This window comes from Hippocampus bargibanti, linkage group LG14, assembly GCF_051943395.1.
Source record: "Hippocampus bargibanti isolate YZ-2025 linkage group LG14, ASM5194339v1, whole genome shotgun sequence".
NCBI lineage: Eukaryota > Metazoa > Chordata > Actinopteri > Syngnathiformes > Syngnathidae > Hippocampus > Hippocampus bargibanti.
Window position 1 is genome coordinate 21,577,451 of NC_142747.1, and position 21,707 is coordinate 21,599,157.

General features: G+C 45.6%; 2 protein-coding genes across 6 annotated transcripts in view; one reads left to right on the top strand and one right to left on the bottom strand.

Annotated features, from left to right (window-relative positions):
- Positions 1 to 832: 832 nt before the first annotated feature.
- gkup (glucuronokinase with putative uridyl pyrophosphorylase) lies at positions 833 to 18,763 on the top strand. 2 transcript variants are annotated; one of them, XM_089014564.1, is made up of 24 exons: positions 833 to 1,035; positions 1,786 to 1,892; positions 1,984 to 2,028; positions 2,134 to 2,287; positions 2,375 to 2,446; positions 3,164 to 3,252; positions 3,321 to 3,474; positions 4,058 to 4,135; positions 4,672 to 4,763; positions 5,740 to 5,845; positions 5,923 to 6,002; positions 6,084 to 6,152; positions 6,781 to 6,841; positions 7,638 to 7,654; positions 7,789 to 7,846; positions 8,134 to 8,226; positions 8,311 to 8,371; positions 8,932 to 9,045; positions 9,431 to 9,488; positions 9,819 to 9,887; positions 10,694 to 10,757; positions 10,846 to 10,917; positions 12,362 to 12,444; positions 18,492 to 18,763. In XM_089014564.1, the coding sequence occupies exons 1-24, from the start codon at positions 979 to 981 to the stop codon at positions 18,511 to 18,513; spliced, it is 1,875 nt and encodes a 624-aa protein (XP_088870690.1). In that variant the 5' UTR covers positions 833 to 978; the 3' UTR covers positions 18,514 to 18,763. The 2 variants fall into 2 exon arrangements, 1 of the variants encoding a protein (XP_088870690.1); XR_016117243.1 differs by lacking the exons at positions 9,431 to 9,488; positions 9,819 to 9,887; positions 18,492 to 18,763 and having other exon boundaries at positions 12,362 to 12,427.
- The window catches only part of LOC148888867 (porphobilinogen deaminase-like), a 116,561-nt gene continuing 107,593 nt past the window's right edge, over positions 12,740 to 21,707 (bottom strand). Inside the window, exons 2-15 of one of the 4 annotated variants that reach the window (XM_089014567.1) lie at positions 20,121 to 20,180; positions 19,975 to 20,028; positions 19,559 to 19,631; positions 19,258 to 19,304; positions 18,553 to 18,608; positions 17,817 to 17,894; positions 16,875 to 16,952; positions 16,712 to 16,787; positions 16,383 to 16,496; positions 16,148 to 16,186; positions 15,959 to 16,078; positions 14,640 to 14,693; positions 13,902 to 13,988; positions 12,740 to 13,264 (exon numbers count right to left, since the gene is read on the bottom strand). In XM_089014567.1, coding sequence (XP_088870693.1) covers positions 13,091 to 13,264; positions 13,902 to 13,988; positions 14,640 to 14,693; positions 15,959 to 16,078; positions 16,148 to 16,186; positions 16,383 to 16,496; positions 16,712 to 16,787; positions 16,875 to 16,952; positions 17,817 to 17,894; positions 18,553 to 18,608; positions 19,258 to 19,304; positions 19,559 to 19,631; positions 19,975 to 20,028; positions 20,121 to 20,150 — 1,080 coding nt within the window. In that variant the 5' untranslated portion in view covers positions 20,151 to 20,180 and the 3' untranslated portion in view covers positions 12,740 to 13,090. Of the gene's footprint in view, positions 13,265 to 13,901; positions 13,989 to 14,639; positions 14,694 to 15,958; positions 16,079 to 16,147; positions 16,187 to 16,382; positions 16,497 to 16,711; positions 16,788 to 16,874; positions 16,953 to 17,816; positions 17,895 to 18,552; positions 18,609 to 19,257; positions 19,308 to 19,558; positions 19,632 to 19,974; positions 20,029 to 20,120; positions 20,181 to 20,974; positions 21,135 to 21,707 lie in introns of those variants that run through there. The other 3 variants (XM_089014566.1, XM_089014569.1, XM_089014568.1) reach the window with 3 other exon arrangements.

Genomic DNA, 21,707 nt, shown 5'->3' on the forward strand with positions numbered 1-21,707 from the left:
GAGACAAAATATCCTGTGACGGGGAAGTGTCCTTGAGAGTTTTGAAAGACGCTTAGAAATGAAATGTATTGTTATTATTATAATTAATACTATAATTATATAAACAAGCTATCTAGATGCCTATCTAGCTGTTAGTTATCACTTAGCTAGCGAGCTAGCTTTCTATCTGTTTGAGTTACTTTGGGGTTGAGTGAACGCCGGCGCGTGCGGACGCCGCTGCTCACGCACAGAAAAACTTGGCCTATGCCTGTAAAGTGACCTTGAGAGTTGTGAAAGGTGCTTGGAAATGAAATGGATTATGATTATTATTATAATTCAATTCCACACCCAGTATTATATTTAGAAAAGATGTTTGGTTTTGTTGATTGGGTGGTGAAACTTACTTGAAAACATGTCCATATTTGCAAATTCTCTGCCATCCACGAATTTATTAGGAAATTAAAACCCAATTTGGCAAATGTTGTCTATGGCGCAAATGTGGTCCTGGTCCCCATTGAGCGCCCAAAAATGTGGGAGGACTGTATGTGTTAGACTTGATTTCTCATCATAATAATCAAATACTAGGTTCAAATGGAGACAAAATATCCCGTGACTGTAAAGTGTCCTTGAGAGTTTTGAAAGGCATGCCGATGGTCACGCCATTGATTATTTCCTTGTTGTTTTTGTTTGGACGAAAAACAACAAGGGACGAACGCTTTGACTTGTACATTTGAGCACATGTGGAGGGAGATCGATCGTTCGACAAGAGTTCCCGGACCGGAAGCAATGAAGCGAGCGTGAGTGTCAAATAAAGCCCGCCTCTTCCTGTGCGGGGGCGGGCCCTAAGTCAAAGTCTGCGGTTCGACCGGAAGTAGTCGCACTTTCGCCCGCAGTCCGCCTAAAACCTCCTCGTGGCGCCCGAAGCGTCCCGCGGCACTTCGGCGTCGAGTCGTCCGTCCGCAGTCGCACCGAGCAAACGCCAGCCGGCCGGCCAGCCAAATGATTTGTGTCTTGCTGGTTGCCGGCCACGGCACACGTTTACAGACCGAAATCAAGGTCAGCGGGCGTTTCTGTTTGATAAGAGGGACAAAGTTCGGATGGTCGACGCGGACGCGGTGCGCCGCACTTTTTTCACAAGCTTTGTGAGGAATACGAGCGGCGGCGACAACTGAAATGTCCAAGTAAAAAGTGTTGAGATCTTCAGCGATATGCATGTGGGAGAATAAAGAGTCGAGATGGTCCTCTTGTTTAGATCATACAAGTAGGATATTTATTTGCCGGAGCACGGAGAGCAGCCGCTGCGCTCTTCGTCGTACGACAAGTCATACACATACACTGGTTTTGTCGCTGTTAGGTGTGGGGGGGGGGGGGGGGGGGGACATGTATACTGTACAGTGGGACCTTGGCTTGCGCACTTAATTGGTTCCCAGACAGAGTGTGTAAGGCGAAAAGTGTGTATCCCAACAAAAACAGTGGCCACCATTTTCTTGTTAGGAAAATGACACATCACTCATTGTGGTAGCTCCTTGTGTCTCCCGAAAATCGAATGCCAAGGGAAAATTTTCATCAATGTAACGTTCGTAAACCGAAAAGGTTCGTAATAGGTATGTATATATATATATATATATATATAAGTGGCGCGCCGTGCATGTCATTCCGAGGCCTTCAGTAGTGCTATTTTGCTATTTTTGCTAGCTTCGGAGCTGTCCAACCTTAATGATGTCCAACTTTCCTCGAAAGGTCGCCATTGATATGTTGCTCTTCCTATCCACAACAAGGCCTGATTATTTGTGTTTCCTCAAGCAGAATGACGAGAGCGGCATGTACAGCCACCTAATTGGTGTGCCAAAACCCTTACTTCCTGGTATTGGAGGAAAGAAGATTTTGGACTTTTGGTGGAAAACCATCAACTTGTAAGTCTCGGTGTTTTCAGGTTGTATTTGCAGCCATTTTGTTGTTTAGCCGACGTGTTGCGAAACGCATCCGAGTCTGTTTTGTCCTCAGGCGTCAGTTATTCACCGAGGTGTATCTCGTCACCAATGCTGACAAGTGAGTCAAGCTGAAGCTCCAATTTACCTTCTTCAAGAAAGCAGAAAGAGGGAAAATGGAAGCCGCGCTATGCGATCCTATTGTTTGATGGTCTCCTCTGATCAGATACAAGCATTTTGAGCGCTGGGCCACGGCCAACGATTTCCCGGTGGAAAACATCATCAACGATGGCAGCACCACCGAGGAGGACTGTCTTGGCGCTGTGGCTGACCTGGAGCTGGCCATACGGAGTCGCAAGCTGCAGGATGACATCTTTGTGGTAACCGCTTTGTCTCCAGTGAAAGAAAGAAAGAAAGAAGTATCGCTTCTATGCGGGGGGCTTGATTTGTTTCTTGTGTTCGCGCAGATTGCCGGAGACATGTTGTGTGGCGACCAAAACTTTGATATCACTCAAGTGATCCGTTTCTTCCGTTCAAAGGTGAAAATCGCTTCTTTCCAGTTCTATAATTCAATATAGACGGGTCGCATCCGGGTTACGCCCGCGGTCCCTTCCGACGGAACGCTCGTGAGTCGAAATCCATTCAAAATGGCCGACGTGACGTTTACGCGACAGGATAGTCTACCACGTCAATCTGTTGTTTTTAAGCAACATTTACACTTCATTTATAAATTTTTCATTTTATATTTGATATTATTGATTTTTAGGACCTTCTTATCATTTTATATTTCATATTAGCGATGTATATTTTATATTGAGATTTTATAAAGTGGGTTCAGAATACAGCTGTTGAAAAATCACTCTACCTGCTAACGGCCAGAAGAGGTCGCCCAACACACACTCGGACTCGGGCGGACGCTGAAGGAAAATAGCAGCGGACAGTACTACAGGAGACGGTATCTGCACTGTAAAAGTACAGTGCTCTTGACTGTAGTCACGCAGGTGATTGCTGTGTGAGTGTGTGACATGCTGGCTGTCCAAAATTGTAGTACGCGTCAGCGGCCGCTTGCGCGTTGCGCTGCCAGGCGTAGAATAAAAAAAAAAAACAGGTCTGGCGGCCGTGGTCGTAAGTACGAGTGGTCGTCAATCGCGGCGGTCGTAACGCGGATGTTACCTGTATTGTATTGTATTGTATTGTGTTTTGGCAAGGCTGCATTGAGGGAACCGCATTTATGGCACTTTGTGTTTTTGCTGAAGCCTGGAGAACTACTTATCTACTATGAGATGGAGGAAAGTGAGAAAAGCGACACGCGGGGCATTGTGGAAGTCTGTCCTGATTCCCATCGGTAAGCAGAAATGTGACGTTTTTCTTTAGCGTCCAAAATTGAGACTGGCCTTGAAATTTGTCTTGCAGGATAACTGCTTTCTGGGAGAAACCCCAAGAAGGACTCACATCTTCCCGTCTGGCCAGTGTGGTATTTTACTGCATTCAGAAAGAGACTGTGGCCTCGCTGTCGCAGTTGGCGAGTCACATGGAAGCCACAGACGGCTCCTTTGGAAGATTCTGGGTTGGTAACCAAACACGGTGCTTTTTCACAACGGCCATTGCCAATCGATTGCCAATCGACTCAATCTGCCATTACTCCGCTCCCCCCCAAAAAAATAAAAATCAGTGGCAGGCCGTGGATTTCATCGCTATGTCGGTATCAATCCAAAAAGGTCTCATCCCATGACTGTAAAGTGTCCTTGAGAGTTTTGAAAGGCGCAAATGTATTATTATTATTTATTATCAACCCAGATTGAAAAAAGTCCACTAGAGGGTAGCATTAACCAGGAAATAACTGACCCACCAAGTCCATGTTGAAAATGGTTTGACAGTAAATGTGCAAGCAAATCTATTTCTTCTCCTCCTTCAGCCATTGTGGCTTGACAAAACTGCCATTAAATCAACACAATATATTTGCTTATGCAACTCACTACAATAAAGTATGCTAGCTCTGGCCAGTATGCGCTTGTCACTTAGCGGCTTTTGATCAGAGCAGTTTTCGCAAACTGCGATTGGCTATTGACGAGCCGAGGTAACTTTGGAACCAAAGTTTTTCATCGTCACACAAGCGCATGCTGATGAAAGCATTTTTCTTACCCCCATAGGAGCAAATAGTCAACCAGAATTTGCTTGATGTATTTGGAATGAAGCTCCCAACTGGATTCCAGCTAATTGGACAAGTGGTATGTCTGGATTTAGGATTTTACAGTATCATGTAACTCATTCACTGCCAGACGATGTGCAAAAATGCGTCCGCTCCAGTGCCAGGGTTTTTGTCATTGTCACTCCAATTCCAAGACCCACACAATATTAAGTTTTAGGACGACATCAACATTCAATGTGGCGTTACAAACCTTAGACTCTCTTCTTTCATCAGAAAAAAAGAGTTAATTCCTAAGCGATATGGGTCTGGAGTTATCTGAGCTTGAAATGGGGGCAGATGTCCAAAATACAATACGAGACATATTGGTTGATATAGCACTTTAAAACAGCTAAAGTTGGAACAAAGATGGAAAAAACGGAAATGCTGCCCCCTTGTGAAAGGGAAATAACATTGCCACAGGTCATGGCCAGCGCTTTATCGGCACCCAAAAAGAACAAAACAAATTGCGAAATGGCGTTCTACGTCATATTTTCAATTCCCAAATACATTTGTGAGTGGCAGTGAATGAGTTAATCCTCCATTTTTTTGACGCGTGTATGTTTGTGAACATCGCAGGGTCTCTCAGATTACACCAAATGGCTCACCCGATTCTCAAACAAGCAACAGGACAAATCTGACCGACCAATCAGATGTCGCTCTTTTTCCAGGTTTGTATCGTAAGAGCTCCTTTTGACAGTCCGATAGTTGACCTCTGGAGAAAGCGTACGACAGCGTGCCCAGAGAAGAAGTGTGGCATGGCACGAGGAGGTCTGGGGTGACGGAAAAGGACGTCAGAGCGGCGCAAGACATGTAGCATGACTGGAAGACAGTTGTGAGGTGCGCTGTCGGTGTGACGGAGGAATTCAAGGTGGAGGTGGGACTCAGCTCTGAGCCCCTTCTTAGTTGCTATGGTGATGGACAGGCTGACAGATGACGTTAGAAGAATCTCCTTGGACCGTGATGTTTGCAGATGACATTGTGATCGGTAGCGAGAACGGGGAACAGGTGGCGGAGAAACTAGAGATGTGGAGATATGCCCTGGAAAGGAAAGGAATGAAGATCAGTCGAAGCAAGACGGAATATATGTGTGTGAATGAGAGGGATCCAAGTGCAAGAGTGATGCTACAGGGAGAAGGGATAAAGAAGGTGCAGGATTTGAAGTACTTGGGGTCAACTGTCCAGAGCAATGGAGAGTGTGGAAAAGAGGTGAAGAAGCGTGTCCAGGCAGGCTGGAGAAAAATGTGATGTCAGGCTTTCAGCTAGGATGAAAGGAAAGGTGGTGAGAGCAGCCATGATGTTTGGACTGGAGACAGTGCCACTGAAGAAAGAAAAGAAAGGAAGCAGAGATGAAGATGTTGAGGTTTTCTTTGGGAGCGACCAGGTTGGATAGGATCAGGAAGGAGTACATTAGAGGGACAACTCATGTTAGAGGCTTTGGAGAGAAAGTCAGACTGAGATGGTTTGGACCAGATGTCCAGAGGAGAGAGAGCGACTATCTCGGCAGAAGGATGCTGAGCCTTGAACTGCCAGGCAGGAGACCCAAGAGGAGCTTTATGGATGTGGTCAGAGAGGACATGAAGGTAGCCGGTGATGCACAAAAGCGGCTTATTTTATTGTGGTCCTAACTTTGTCTACTAACGACAGGATTGGATTAATGGGAAATCCGTCCGACTGCTTTCATGGGAAAACCATCGCCATGACGATCACGAACTTCTGGGCCGAAGTCACCGTGACGAAAAGCCAAAGTTTGGTAACGGAATCCGGCACACGCATTCGACGCCCGATTGGCACTGCCGCAATAACGAGGACCTGTCTCGGATCTTGTAGGTTCTCGTTCCGCATCCTCTCAACGACCCCACCGAGTTTGGAAGCTTGCAAGATTTGTTCAGTATCAGTCGGAAAGAGGGGTGCGTAGCGAAGCATTGTCATCACATTGAAGACGCGAGCGCACGTTTCTGATAGCGGCGTCCATGTTGACTCCGCCGCAGTTACTTTGGGGGCCTGCGGCTGCTGCAAGCCACCTGTAAGAAATTCTACCACTTCTGCTGCCAACAAGGGTGAGTCACACTTTGGACTTTGGATAGTCTCACAGTGGACACATTGACGTGAAGAAGTAGAAAAACAACATACGGGAGCTGCTGGAAAGGCAAAACAACAACAAAAAAATAGCACAAACAAAATAACATGACAACACAAAGACGCAGTCATTTCATTTTAAGCACTTTCTGCACCCTCTTTGTTGTCTGAAGCAGTTGGAGATGAAAAAGGAGAGAATCAAAGCGTCCTTTTCACTAGTGGATCAGGGACGTCACGGTGAAATGTGCACGTCTGCTTCAAGCTAAATGTTAAAAGCAAACACAAAGTGGTATTATCCGTTGACCCCGAGAGACGGTCTCACATCTCCTGCGTCAATTCCAAGCCGCGACATGACATTCCTCCCAAATCAAAAACAGTGCTGGCATGTTGGCGCTGCTGAAAAGGCGCAAAGTCTCCTCCGTGATGAATGGCTACAAAAAATCCTCATCCATTTCGCACAAAGTGACGACGCCGCAACAAAGCACACGTTGACGGCTGCCATCTCGGACTTCCATTTGGATCTTGACAACATTTAAGAGGCCGTTCGTTGCTGCTCGCATCGATTGCCGCTTCCCGTGTTGCCATTTTGATTGTGTTTCGTCTTCACAGCATCGCGTTGACAAAGCAGAACTTCACGTTGAAGTACGACACAAATATTCCACGACAAGTGGTGAGCTTTTTCACTCACGTACACCCCAGGAGAAAAGGAGGCCAGATTAACTCATTGGCTGCTATTCCCCAATGTATTCATTCGGGAATTGAAACCATTCCCCAATTTTTTCGGCTATTGCATCGCATTTTGTAAATCCGCCCCCATTTCAAGTGCAGATAACTCCAGATCCACATCATTTAGGAATGAACTCTTTTTTTTTTCTGATAAAAGAAGAGAGTCTAAGTTTTCTTATGCTGCATTGAATGTTGATGTAGTCCTAAAAGTCCATATTCTCCTGGAATTGGAGGGACAATGACACAAACCCTGGCACTGGAGTGGACACATTTTTTGCACATCATCTGGCAGTCAATGAGTTAAGGTCGCTTGATTATTAGATGCTACCTATAAGGCAGGTATGATAGTGATAAACTACAGTGATGATGATCAATTTGTGTTATCTCTGTACAGTACGTGCATGTGACTGAAAATAATGATGAACCGGAACAACTTACCAGCACAACATTAGTTCGCTGACGAAGCTTTTCGGATGAAGAGCTATAAACATTTGCATGCGCCTGTGTGTGTGTGTGTATATATATATATATAATATATAAAACCTCAATCTATATAACCTTTATATATGTAACATGTAACCTCTAAAGATGGAGGACACTGATTTGCTGTGGCGGCCCCTCGAAGGGAAAATCCCAAAGGAAAAGAGGAAGAAGATATATATGACATGTATACAACGTAACAGCAGTGTGAATGTAGCCTGCAAGTAGAATCTAAACATCCTTTTTTGCCTTTTTTTAAGGGCCTTGCTGGAAGCAGGTGAATATTTTTCTTTCCTTTTCACTCATTCAAATGGCCTACGATGAATGTTTTTGTTTTTTTTTGGTTGCTTTTCAATGGAATGCACGTTGGTGAAAGTAACGTGGTGGTCTGCTCTGCTATATTGTGTGCAGTGCCATCGTCTCAGCCACCCTGAAGTGTCTGATGACATTTTACAACCTGACGGATGATGTAAGGAAATCAGGCGTTCGTTTGTTTGTTCGTTCACCTGACGCCGTCTCAGTGGACGGCCAGAACCCGTCTGTCCGTCCGTCCGTCTTCATGATCCATGTCTTTGAAAATATCAACGCTCAAAACACTGTCACATTCAGCTCACAGGAAGCATTTTGTTTGTCGATTGAAATGTCTTTTTGTTATTGGTCGTTGTATCATTTTGATGGCAGCTGTTTGTTACCGCCACATTGACGAAAAATAAAGTGATGGGAGTCAGCAAATGAGCAACGCGCTTTCCATTGCAGGATCTCCCGAAGCCGATCCGAGCCAACTTCATTCTTGGCGTGGAAACGGACGAACTCTTCATCACTGCGGGCCTTCAAGACAGAGTTGCGCAGGTCACTCACTTGTCGCGTAGACGCCGCCTGCGTCTCCGTCTCACTACTTTTTGGCTTCATCGCGTCTTTTGATTTGTCGTGCAGGTCTACGAAGGTTTGATTTTTATGGACTTCAGCAAGAAGCTCATGGAAGAGCAGGGTTACGGTATTCACGTCACAGTACAGTAATTACTGCTTGACACGCTAGCTAGCTAGCTAGCTATATATTGGATTGGATTAGCCTTTATTAGTCTCGCATTGGAGATATTGACATCTCTCAGCAGCAAAGTGAGGAAAGGAAGAAGTAGAAAAACAAAATACAGGAGCAGCTGTAAAGGCAGCCACTCTTGCGGCGCCATTTTGAAGTCAAAACTACACCAAAAAAACTAAATAAATAATATAACACAGACGGACGGTCCTTCAATTTTAAGCACTTTCTGTACCCTCTTTGTTGTATGAAGCAGTTCTAGTTGAAAGAGGAGACAATCAAAGCGTCCTTTTCACCAGTGGACCGGGGATGTCACGTGCACGTCTGCTGCAAGCTAAATGAAAGCTAACACGAAGCTGTAGCATCCATTGACCAAAAGAAACTGTCTCACATCTCCCATCCCATGTAAATCCGCTTCAATTCCAAGCCGCGACCGGTCCGCATATGCATCTTATATATGAAAACATGGTATTGGTATAATATATCAATATTTTTGCTGTGCTGTTTTTCAATTTTAGGGAACTACATCTCCATGGATATGAGTGGCCTCCCTCTATTCTGGTTGGCCTACTTGAGTGACCCGAGTGACTCGGGGCGTATTCATAACAACGTCCGACGGCGCTGGCTCAATGGTAGGCCACTATTCTTCGGGCCACCAGGGGGCAGCATTTGCCTTTTGTCCATGTTAGCACTTTGTTCCAGCTTCAGCTGTTGTTAAAGCGCGATATAAGTCGATATGTATGTACTGTTTTGTGTTGTATTTTGTGCAGCTGCCCCCGTTTCAAGCTCAGATAACTCCAGACTCCATACCCAACTTAGGACTTTTTTCCTCATGAAAGCAGAGCGTCTCAAGTTTCTAACGCTGCACTCAATGTTGACGTGGTCCTCAAACTCAATCTTGTGCGGGTCCCGTCATTGGAGTGAAAATGACAAAAACCCTGGCACTGGAGTGGACGCATTTTTGCACATGGCCTGAGTTCATGTCGCGCGACTTTCGTACCACTTGTCTTTCTGCAGGCGATCCTGTCGTGGTGGAAGCCATGCAGACTTTTGCTCAACTGACTGATGAAGCGAGGTAAATCCAATGACCGTGCCGTCCGTCACGGAGGCCCAGCGGACGAGGGCAGGGGTCGGCGACACGCCTAGTGGCCATCAATGATTTTTTTTTTCACATTATGATTCAGAATTGATCTTAGTCTTACACCCTGGTGCTTTCCACTATCTTTGTGACTGCTTTATTTTCCGGCATGCGATAGCTGTCCATGTTAAGCGCTTTGTTGCAGCCACAGCTGTGGTTAAAGCGCTATAGCAATCGATATCTATTGTATTGTATGATGGAAACATGTTTGTATTTTTTATTTCACCTTCGCAGCGGTTAACAGAAACACTCGTTGTGCTCTCTCAGGGCGGCTTTCACACAAAAAGATTGGAATCGTCTGGCGCAACTCATGGATCGCAACTTTGAGCTAAGGAGGTCATCTGTCTTCTCTCATACACGAGTCGGATTGCCAAAGACAGTATTAACTCATTCACTACCGTTCCCCAATTTATTCGGGAATTGAAAAGAGTGTCATAGAGCGTTATTGGCAATTTTTGATTTTTTTTTTTTTTTTGCGAGGGGTGCCGATAAAGCGCTGGTCAGACCTCTGGCAATGTTTTTCCCTTCCACGAGGGGGCAGCATTTGCCCTTTTGTCCATGTTAGCGCTTTGTGACGGCTTCAGCTATTGTTCAAGTGCTATATACTGTAAATCAACATGTATTGTATTTTGTACATCCGCCCCCATTTCAATCTCATACAACTCCAGACCCATATCACTTAGGAATTAAGTCTTTTTTTCTGATGAAAGAAGAGAGTCTAAGGTTTCTTACGCTGCATTGAATGTTGATGTAGTTCTAAAACGGAATATTCTGTGTGTCCTGGAATTGGAGTGACAATGACAAAAGCCCTGGCACTGAACTGGACACATTTTTGCACATCATCCGGCAGTGAATGAGTTAACATCAAACAATGCGTCTTTCCACAATATGGCTGCAGTTTTTTTTTTTTTTTATTGTGTGTTTTGGCAAATACCAGCAAGCACCGAAGCCCAACATGTGAATAATAATCATCTATTTGATATCTAAGCGCCTTTGAAAACTCTCAAGGTCACACTTTGCAGTCACAGTGAAGTGGCGAGGGACGACAAAAGATGTTTCTTCTCAGTATCCGTGACGATAAGCTGAAAAAGAGTGCTGCCTGTCGAGCCGCGTGAATGATGTTGAGACTCTATCTGTTGCAGGTCCGTGTACACCGACGAGTGCCTCGGTCCTGGCAACCTCAAGATGGCGGCGTTAGCCAAGCAGGTATCAAGACATTTCCTCTCGTCATTGCTACTCTTTTGATTGGATTCCATTTCACCTTCTTTCTTGTCATGCTTTGTTTTTCCCACAGTTTGGCTCAGCTGTGAAATTACCCGGCAGCGGAGGGGCCGTGGTGGGATTGTGTCTCCACCCAGAAAAAATGGTAACAGAATACTTGAAATGTTCACATTTAGTCGGGAATTGACATGGAAAACATTTCCGAATTGCTTTTGGTTTGTCATGCTTGGATGCCGATAAAGCGCTGGTCAGACCTCTGGCAATGTTTTTTCCCTTTCGCAAGGGGGCGATATTTGTGGGTTTTTTTTTTCCTGTTAGAGCAGGGGTCGGGAACCTATGGCTCTTTTGATGATTGCATATGGCTCGCCGATAAATATTACATATTATAATACATATTGTCGTTTTTTTCGTCGTTCATTTCCCGTTGGGGCTGCAGTTGGCCGAAAGCGCCATGTTGATTGGATGATAGTGGCCGTCATGTTGAAACAGGTAAACGCCCAACTAGTGCACTTCACGCCCAACTAGTGCACTTCAGCGTGAAAGCACCGGAGCATTAGAGGAGAGAAAATGTTCTGATTCTAATTTGCAATGAAACAATACCATCGACGAAACAGTCGAATGTCAGTGACATTTTAACAAGCCCCATGTTAACGTTAGCATCGACATACTTCTGCGAGAAGTAGATTGCAGATAGCAAGTGTGGAAGCTTATGAGCCGTGTGCAGGCTAGCTAGCTAGCAGTAACTTCGCCTCTGGACCGGCAAATTGAATTTCATTCCGATCGTTTTCCTGGATTTTTACCAAACACGAGGAACGGAAAACCACCCATGTTAACGGTGAGTACTATCACAAAGTTATTTTAAATAATACATTCTGATATTTTGTTGAAAAGTGGCCGCGCGCGCGTGTGTACGCGAGCGTTTGTACGTGCGCGCACGCGTGCGTGTGGCTCTCGCTGAAAAACATTTCTAAATATTTTACTTTTATGGCTCTCTTAGTCAAAAAGGTTCCCGACCCCTGTGTTTGAGCTTTGTTACAGCTGCTCTATAGAAAGCAACATGGTTGTGTTGCATTGTATTTTGGACAGCCGCCCCCATATCGAGGTCATATAACTCCAGACCCATGTCATTTAGGAATAAACTGATGAAAAAAGAAAGTCCAAGGCGTCTAACGCTGCATTGAATGGTAATGTCGTCCCAAAAGTCCATCTTCTGCGGCTCCTGGAATTGGAGTGACAATGACAAAAACCCTGGCACTGGAGTGGACACCTTTTGCTACATGGTCTGGTAGTCAATGAGTTAAGGTCACTTGATTATTAGATGGTATGATGGTGATCAACGACAGTGATAATGATCAATTTGTGTTATGTCACGACAGTACGTGCATGTGACTGAAAATAATGATCAATCGTCTGCCGCTCAATGAGTTAAAATGGTGCATTGGCCGCATTGGCTCAAATGCAATCTAGCCGTCCTTAAAAAATTAGTTGAGTCAAAACAAAAATGTAATATTGTACTCGATTAACTGCGTACTGGATGAAACAATCCATCAATATGCGTCTGCCTGATTTTTGTCTGTCCCGATGTCCAGGAGCCGATGAGACGAGCGTTCCAAGAGGCCGGCTGTGTTTTCTGCGTCCTCACGCCGTACGACCCGACTGCCGGCGCTCAACCGTGAGTGTTAAAATGCTAAAGGACAAACGGGGGGGATTGGATTATGATCACAACCGCTCTGCCTAATCAATCAATCAGTCTAGCTAGCTAGCTATCTCTCTGTTTGTCTGTCTCCATCCATCGATCAATCTCCATCTCTATATAGTGATGTCATTCTCCAAACATTTGGCCCTGACTGCGATGCTTGGTTGATAAGAAAGGGATGAAAATGAGTGTCTCAAACGGCCTTTTTTTCTCCGCTAAAAACGCCTTCCTATACATGTCACTTCTTGTTTTGGTTCACGAAAAAAAGTAGTAGTATTTTGGCAGGGTTTTTATTTTGTAAACATCACTCCTTTCTATTTGCCAACCACATGATGCAATTGGACATTTCACGCCAGCATTGAGCATTTTTGTCGTGGCTTATCTTATTAAGCTCACAACATTCACCACAAATAACTTCTGAATGTCTTAAAGTCCATTCAAAGTAGTTCCAAGCTATGGCCTGTAGCATTGTAAGCCTCAACCTTCAAACGCCGATTGAATGATTGAAGATGTCCTTTTCCTTTGCGAGGCGCTTTCTGGCTGCCTGAATGCAAAATGGATTTGATGGAGGCGGGCGTGTTTCCGTGGCGATGGTCCAAATGGGCGGGCGGGCGGCCGGCCATTATCTGGCATCGTTGAGCTGTCGGGCCACAGTCAGGATCTCCTTGGCGCCTTTACTTAAGAGCAAGTTGGCCAGATCGGCCCCCAGGCGCTCGGCGTTGTCCTGCGAGGCGCCGCAGATGTTGATGGCCGTCACCCCCACACGCTGGACGCGCTCGTCCACTTCTTCCTGCCGCTAGAAAAAGACACAGGCTAAATGCCGCACGCGGGTCTCGACTCGTCCGCTTCATTCATTTGGGGTGTCTTCGTGGAGGACAGAGCGGTGCGTCAAAACAACAAAATGTGTCGGGGCTTTTGTTTTTCTTGCCAGGGGGTGCTGATAAAGCGCTGGTCAGACCTCTGGCCATGTTTTTCCCTTCCGCAAGGGGGCAGCATTTGTCCAACCAATCCAATATGTATTGAATTGTGTACATCTGCCTGCCCTCATTTCAAGCTCAGATAACTCCAGACCCATTTTAGGAATGAACTGTTTTTTTTATTATTTCGTGGCTAAAAGTGCCTGACTACTTTTCTGATGAAAGAAGAGACTCGAAGGTTTCTTGCACCGACTGCATTGAATGTTGATGTAGTCCTAAAATTCTGTGGGTCCCGCAATTGGAATGAAAATGACAAAAACCCTGGCACTGGAGTGGACGCATTTTTGCACATCGTCCGGCGGTGAATGAGTTCATAAAGAATTACTTTTCAAATGTGACGAGTAGCGTGCGCTTGTTCCACGAATGAGGATTAAGCGTCAAAATAAGTGACATAAACGGCGACCGACACACTTTGATTGGTCAGCAGACAAAAAGTCAACGTGAGGCCAAAAGTACCTTTTGGCTAGAAGCAATGCTGGTCTGCATGGTGTCCTTGAGAAAGTCCGAACCGTCCAAGCTGTACACGGCCCCCGTCAAGTAGAGCTGTGGACACGTCACATCCCACATTTGACAACCAAACAAAGCTTACTTCCTTGAGAGCAAGGACAACCGACGCCCGCGGACGAGTGGTGTCCATCATTTGTCAAATGACTTGGACTGAGCGTATTTGACCAAGATTCCAGCTCGTATAGCTCGTTGTGACGTTTTATAGTCAGGAAATGTTGTTTTCCACTTGATGACCACGCCTGGCCTGACGTGACGTCACGCTACATTGGAGTCCAGACGGCTCCAATTGATAAGGGAGGACTCCTTTAATCGATGGCAAACATTTATGCTTTCCTCTTCACAACTATTGGAATCAGATTCATAAGTGGCTGAGTAACAAGAAAGCATCTTGTCCCAATCTGAAGCCATTGTTTTGATTCTCCAGCAAGGCGAGACGTCCTGGCGTGACGTCACGAACAAGGGGGCGGGACCTTCTGAAACTCACAATTTCTGAGGTCATTTTTAAATAGTTTTAAGTGGTTTTGATTGGTGTTTTGCATTTGCCTGCGTGTTTTGGCTATTTTAGATGCTAGAAAACGTTTTTCTGACGTCAGTTAGGAAACAAAAAAAAAGTGGTGTCGGTTGTCCTTTATAATGTAATGTATTAGTATTATCCCAAAAAAAGTGTATGTATTTTCCATGGTATACCTGCGAGTCTTTCACCTCTGTGTGCACAGCCACGGGAACGCTGCAGCCTCCCTCCTACAATTATACTTGGATCAGGTGCATGTTGGATGCATATATACATATACAGATAACATCCGAGTTACGACCATGACTGGCAGACCCTCTTGTTTTGGTTTTTGTATTCTACGCCTGGCAGCCGGCAACGCGTACTACAATTTTGACCGGCCCGCCTGTCACGCAAGCGCACAGCAATATACAGTCGTTATACAGTGCAGATTCCGCCGCCGCCTGTAGTACTTACTGTCCACTGCTTTTTTTTTTTTCCTTCGGCGTCCACCTGAGTCCGAGCGTGTGTGTCGGGCGACCTCTGCTGGCCGTTAGCGGGGAGAGCCATTTTTCAACAGTCATAAAAATGTCTAATATGAAATACGTCTGTGTAAGCCCTCAGTCGTAGAGGAATGGTCCATCGATGAAAAGGTTTCTTCAGCCGTCATCTGGACTTCTTTCGAAGGTGTCGGACGTTTTGCCTCTTATCCAAGAAACTTTGTCAGCAAACTAAAGTCTTACTGGTAGTTTAGGCCCTATATATATATATATATCCCTACTATCCAGACATGGCGGTGCCGGACTCTGCTATGATAGGTCCCTGCTCTCAGGTTGGGGGGAGCGGCCGCTCCACCGATAGTTCTGACTAACGACTGGCCCGATTGCCCTATTTGAACTGATATCACCTCATCAACATAACTAAGCAGGCTATTGTGTGAACGATCCAAATTGAACCTCACCCCACCAGACCGCTTTAATGAAGGATTTAGTTGCTTGCTGAAAATGGCTTCTTTGACTCTTTGACCTTTCAAAGCATCGATGTTCTTTGGCTCAGATTTGAACCTCAATGAGTGCCTGCTAGCTTTTAGGTGCAAATGTACTGCCCATTGAGGCCCACTAGTATTATCCCTGCCATGTTGATCAAGTCTTTTTTGGAGAGTTTGTTGAGTCTCCCCAATGTAAAAAAGTATACCATTTACAGTAAACACTTTGGTATAATAAAAATCCATCATACGAAATATAAAATGATGAAAATGAGAGTGAAAGTGATCAATGAACAGTTTGGCATCTAATAGTATTCAATGGAAAACGTTGCTTAAAAGCAAGAGATTGACGTTGTGTATGATCCTGTCGTTTCAATGTCACGTCGGCCATTTTGAATGGATTTCAACTTAACGAGCATTTTGTCACAACGGAAGCCGGTGGTCACTGGGATGTTAGCCGTATATATGCGTGTGTGTGTGTGTTGTCAAGGAGTTTGACTGGACGTTGGACAGAAACGGCGGCGTGCCTACCAGGCGCCTGAGAAAGGCTCTCTCGGCGATGCAACGCAGCACGGTGTCGGTGTGGTTGAGCACCGCCAACATCTCCAGGAGGTCTCGGTCTTTGGCTCGAACCTCCACGGCCAGAGCGCCCTGGTTGGGGTTGCGGCGTTGCAATCACAAAGGCAAAATTCATCTCCAAAGTCATCATTTGCTTCGCACCTGTCCGACGGCGTACATGCAATCGTCGGGCTCCAAGATCTAGCAGAGGAGAGAGCGGATGCCGATCGATTAGACGGACTTTTCCAAAGGCACACATTTGACATCTCCAAGAAAAGATCGATGAATATTTCTTCCGATCAAGCGGAATAGCGTGATTTGCCTGTCAATCGGCGGACGTCACTGACCCCCCCCACACACAAAAAAAGGGACTCCTCAATGGAGGTGCAATTTGTACCTGGCCGATTCGGTTTTCCCATCCCATCCTCTTCAGGCCAGCCGCAGCAAGGATGATGGCGGCAAAATCCTCCTTTTCGTCCAGTTTCTTCAACCTTGTGTTCAAGTTTCCACGCTGGAGACGACGAACGAACGAACGAAGGCTTCAGGAAAACAAAGACATTGACCAATGGCCACAAAGGCATTTTCCCGCCTATGACTTTAGCTGCACTCGATCCTCTTTTTGACTGACGCGGTCAACGACATCCTGACGGAGCGCCGTGTTTCTCGCTGTAGTTGTACTGGACGTGCGTGCGTGCGTGCGTGCGTGGACAATTGAAAAGAGGATACGATATCTTTCAACTCCAAGTGGGGAAATCTCCTCTTCAACTGAGCAGCGCGACGCAGTGAACTGGTGCCGATCACGCTGCAAAAAAAGCAGCGAGTTGTTGCCTTTTTTTTTTCCCCTCCGCGCGAGCGCACCACACGACGAAGCGGCTCAGCTGAGGTGTACCTTTTTTCCGGAAGAGTCTCGAGCGTTTTCCCCACGTGTTTTGGATGCAGGACGACGGCGTCGTGCGGGTTTTCTCTCCTGAAAGAAACAAAAAGAAAACAACCCTTCATTCGCCGACTGACAGACCGTGTGCAAAAAATGTCTTTGGCCGCTTTCATTCCTTTGCTGCGGTGAAATGTCCATTTCCCCACTGCCAGACTAAGAAAGGCAAATCCATCCATCCAGTGCCAGGGTTTTTGTCATTTTCACTCCAATTGCAGGACCCGCACAATATGGACTTTTAGGACTACTTTTTTTCATCAAAAAAGGAGTTATTTCCTAAATGATATGGCTCTGGAGTTATATCAGCTTGAAATGGGGGCAGCTGTACAAAATAGAATACAATACATACGATTTATCAGTTTTATTTGTAGTTCTTTTTTTAGATCACAATAAGGAAATCCTGTGATATTGAAACATTGCATTAAAACATTCCCCCCCAAAAAATACGCACACACACACGACGTACTATCACACAGGTGTCAAAGTCGAGGCCTGGGGGGCCAAATCTGGCTCGCCTCATGATTTTATTTGGCCCGCCAAAGCAAATCAAACTTGTGAAATTCCATGCACATCTATCGAGCTAGCTAGCAAGCGAACGAGCTAGCTAGCTGGCTCCCTTTCTATTCAGCTAGCTGGCTAATACCTTACAATGTAAGGTGTGAAAGTCATGGCCCGGGAGCCAAATCTGGGCCGCCACATCCTATTATTGGAAAGCTTGCTGAAGTCGGAAGCAACATGTCAAATTGTCCCGTGTCAGCTGCAGCCACCGTCATTATTTTTGACTTGCACTTTGAAAACTAGCTATTCATCAATCCAATGGCTCCCGCAAATTCATAACAGCGCCCGAGAGGAAAGCGCAACTTTGAGCCCCGTGCGCTAAAGGAAGAGGTGCTAACTCACTTGAGCACAGCCGCGATGGTGAATCCTGGAGGCAGCGCGGTGGGAAGGTCCTTCAGCGAATGGACCACCACATCCACACTGCGGGACACAGAAGGAGGCGGCCGTGTTAGCCGAGCTCCATCTCCTTGTGGAATCATGCAACCGCGTTAGCCGCGTTAGCCGAGCTCCATCTTGTGGAATCGTGCAATCATTCACCAGTGTCGGCAAGGCTTTGAAGACTTGTGCTTCATCTTAAGATGAAAGCGCTTCTCCTTCATCCACCACTTGCTCGGGAACTTCATTCAGACAGTAATAATCATAATTTGATTTATAAGCGCCTTTCAAAACTCTCAAGGTCACTTTACAGTCAGAGGATAAGCTATTTTGTGGGTGAGCACACGCCAGCGTTCACTCAACCCGGAATAGCTCAATTAGATAGAAGGCTAGCTAGGTAGCTAATAGATAGCTAGCTAGCCAGCTATATAGCTAATAGATAGCTAATGATCCAGCTAATAGATAGCAAGTAAAGTGCTAGCTAGGTAAATAGCTAGATAGCTAGCTAGCCGAATAGCTCGATAAATGACATCCGACCCGGGTTAAAATAGTTGAAGGGATTTATTGTTAGTGGAAAATGTGGATATGAATATTTTTGGTGGAAATGTGGCTCACAACTTTTTTTTCCTTCTTTTTTGCCAGGTGTCAATTGAACAAGCATTAAGGTGACGCCAGGGTTATGGAGGTGGGCGGCGTGGCTCACCTATTCTTCTGCAAAGCAGTCTCCAATTCTTTGGTGAACAAACTCTTCTCTCCAATCTGAAAAGAAACAACTTCTTCAAGGAAAAGCTTTCTTCAGCGTCATCTGGACTTCTTTCAATGTGCCCGACATTTTGCTCTTTGGCAGCGAACAAACCTTGTGCTGGTAAATTGTTCCGGTTCATCATTAAATTCAGTCACGCGCACGTACACAATTTAGTCATGATCACCGTCGTTGATCACGATCATACCCGCCTTATCGGTAGCATCGAATAATCAAGCCACCTTCACTCATTGATGCCAGACAATGTGCCAAAATGTGTCCACTCCAGTGCCGCGCCAGGGTTTTTGTCATTGTCCCTCCAATTCCAGGAGAATATGGACTTTTAGGACGACATCAACATTCAATGCAGCATAAGAAAACTCAGACTCTCTTCTTTCATCAGAAAAAAAGAGTTGAGTCCCAAGTGATATGGATCTGGAGTTAACTGAGCTTGAAATGGGGGCGGCTGTACAAAATGCAATCCATCCATATTGCTTGATATAGCGCTTCAACAACTGAAGCTGGAACAAAGCGCTAGCATGGAGAAAAAAGGGAAGTGCTGCCTCCTTGTGGAATGGAAAAAACACTGCCAGAGGTCTGACCAGCGCTTTATCGGCGCATTTTGGGAACCGATGGCATTGAGGACGTTTTGACGACAAGCCTTACCTTGGATAAAGCTGTGTCAAGGATTTTGTCCCCGATGGTTGACATTGCCACTGAAAGAGAGAAGAGAGGAGAGCAAGCGAGCAAGGAAGGAGAATCAGAAGGCCTTTAATAGTCCCACAATGGGGACATTTGCAATCTACAGCAGCAACATTGAATGGGGCAGCGGTGTCAAGATAAAAACAGAGTCTTCTATGCATAATAGAAACGTCAAAAGACTGAAATGTATCCAAATGTTTCCTACAAACAAGTGAGAATACGAGTGAGAAGTATGAAAATAGAGGTGAGAAGTGGCGCTTCTTACCAATTTCCAAAAGGATGTCAGGGTGAAGCTCCTTCAGTTTTTCTGCAACGCTGTCCGTTTGAATGCGAGCCAACTATCAAACACGATACTTGGTGTGACTTTTCAATGCAACGCGGGCTTTCTTTAGACTTGCGGGAAACAGAAAGAGTGACGAGTGCTGGCCGTCATATGACCATCGCGAGCAATCGTGCAAAAATTACATGACACACCTCCATTACCTTGATCATTCATTGACAGTACAGAAAAAGCACAATGATAAAGAAACATTGTTTCCGGAGTGTTTTTTGCATTACGTAGGACAAGGTGGCATGGAAAAGCACAACTGCGCATTCTACTCGTGTGATGGAGTCATCATTTTCCTAACACGATATATTGAATTGTGGAGATGTGGTTCAATATATGAGGCAATCCAGTACCTGACTCTTGCGTGTCCCGATTCGGATGAGACGGCTGACTTTTCCATCCCCGTTCTACAACATTAAAGAAAGAATATTAAAGAAGCCACACGCTTTCGCAGCTGTTGCATCAATACACCTCATGTAAAACCATCATCTGACTTCACCGTAGTATACTTGAATTGTCCTTCTTCCATAATTCTGCTTGCGGACTGGGGAACCTATTGCCTGCCTGCCTGCCCGCTCTGCTGGACCTGCACTAAAAGCCTCAAGATGGTGAAGAGTAAGTCGTCTTGTGAAGAAGCCAAGCCAAGCCAAGCCAAGCCCAGCCCCCGTTCACAGAACCTCCGCCCTGACGCATCCCTGTTGCCGAGAGATAAGGGCCGCTCCATTGAGTCCGTTAGACGATGCGGGGAGTGGCCGCGGTCGCTCCCGAGCGTTTTGATACTCCTCAACGGCTACAAGGTGACTGAATTTCGGAATGCTTGCCAAGAAGACAAGAGAGGTTCGTACAAACGAGTCGGCGAATCAGCTCATTCGTCAATGATTCCTTTGGAAACAAATCGAGCGTTCTCCCCACAAACGCTGGCTGTCCATCATTTAACGTCACAGAAAAGCAAAACTCAATGAGACAAAGTTGATTCGTTGGAGTACATCGCGATAGCTTCGTAGTCAACTAAACAATTCACCGTGCACACATCAAAGGTGGGTGTCGACTGTTTTACGTAAGTCAAGACATTGTTTTACTCTTATTGTTATTTCGTCCAAATACATACACGATATATTCAAACGTTCCAAAAACTTCATCGTCTGCAGTCCATGTTTTGACCGACCGCCCCTTTCGATGTCAAGGACCAATGCGTGTCACGTAAACGATGACAGACGTAACCATTGGCCAATTGGAACGCCGCCTCTCGATTTTATACGGAAACGCTACTTGCTCGCCCGAAATTCTTGTTTTGCTAGTTTGCATCTACTCAAAAGTAAGGGATGAGCGCTTGGCGATCGATATCAAACTTACCGAAGAGATCGCCTCTTCCGTCATGGTGACGGCCCGCTTATCCGTGTTGCTTTTCCAAAAATTGCGGCGCGTTTAGCTCTACGCGTCGTCATTTATGACAGGAAATCCTTGAAAAGCCCGGCGCCCATTTTGCATCGCTCCCCTCGACCGGGGAATGTGACGTGTGGAAGCGTCTCGAGGTCATTTCCGTGTTTCAGGTTTCACTCGGAAGGCATATGTGAATGCGCTATCAATACGTCGCCTTGCGTTGGCAATTTTTAAACCTTCCTAACTTTAATCCATTGGATTATTCTTTCCCCCGTTTTCTCTGCATCTGCAGTGAAAATGGTGAAAAAGGTTTACGGTTTAAAGCAATTGGGGCATAATTAGAACTGAATCGTGACAGGCACATACGTACACTCAAACAAGTTTCATATGAATCAGTATCTCAGTAACAGTGTAGGATGCCTCTCCGGTGACGTGTTTTCGGTAAAGGGGATCGGGCTTGAAGAAGCCGCTACTGCTGACTCACTTTGGATTGACCTACCTCGGAAATCAGATTTTTTTTTAATCCAATATCCACACACAAAGTATTGCCAAGAGTAATGTTACGGATCGAATAAAATAGGTTGTACATTTAATTTTCATGAAATAAATCTAATTTAGTTTGAGATGCAGGTGTTTGTTAGTGGGGTATGGAATGAACTGTACGTAACATTGAAACAATGCCAAACTACACCAGCCAAACTTTCAA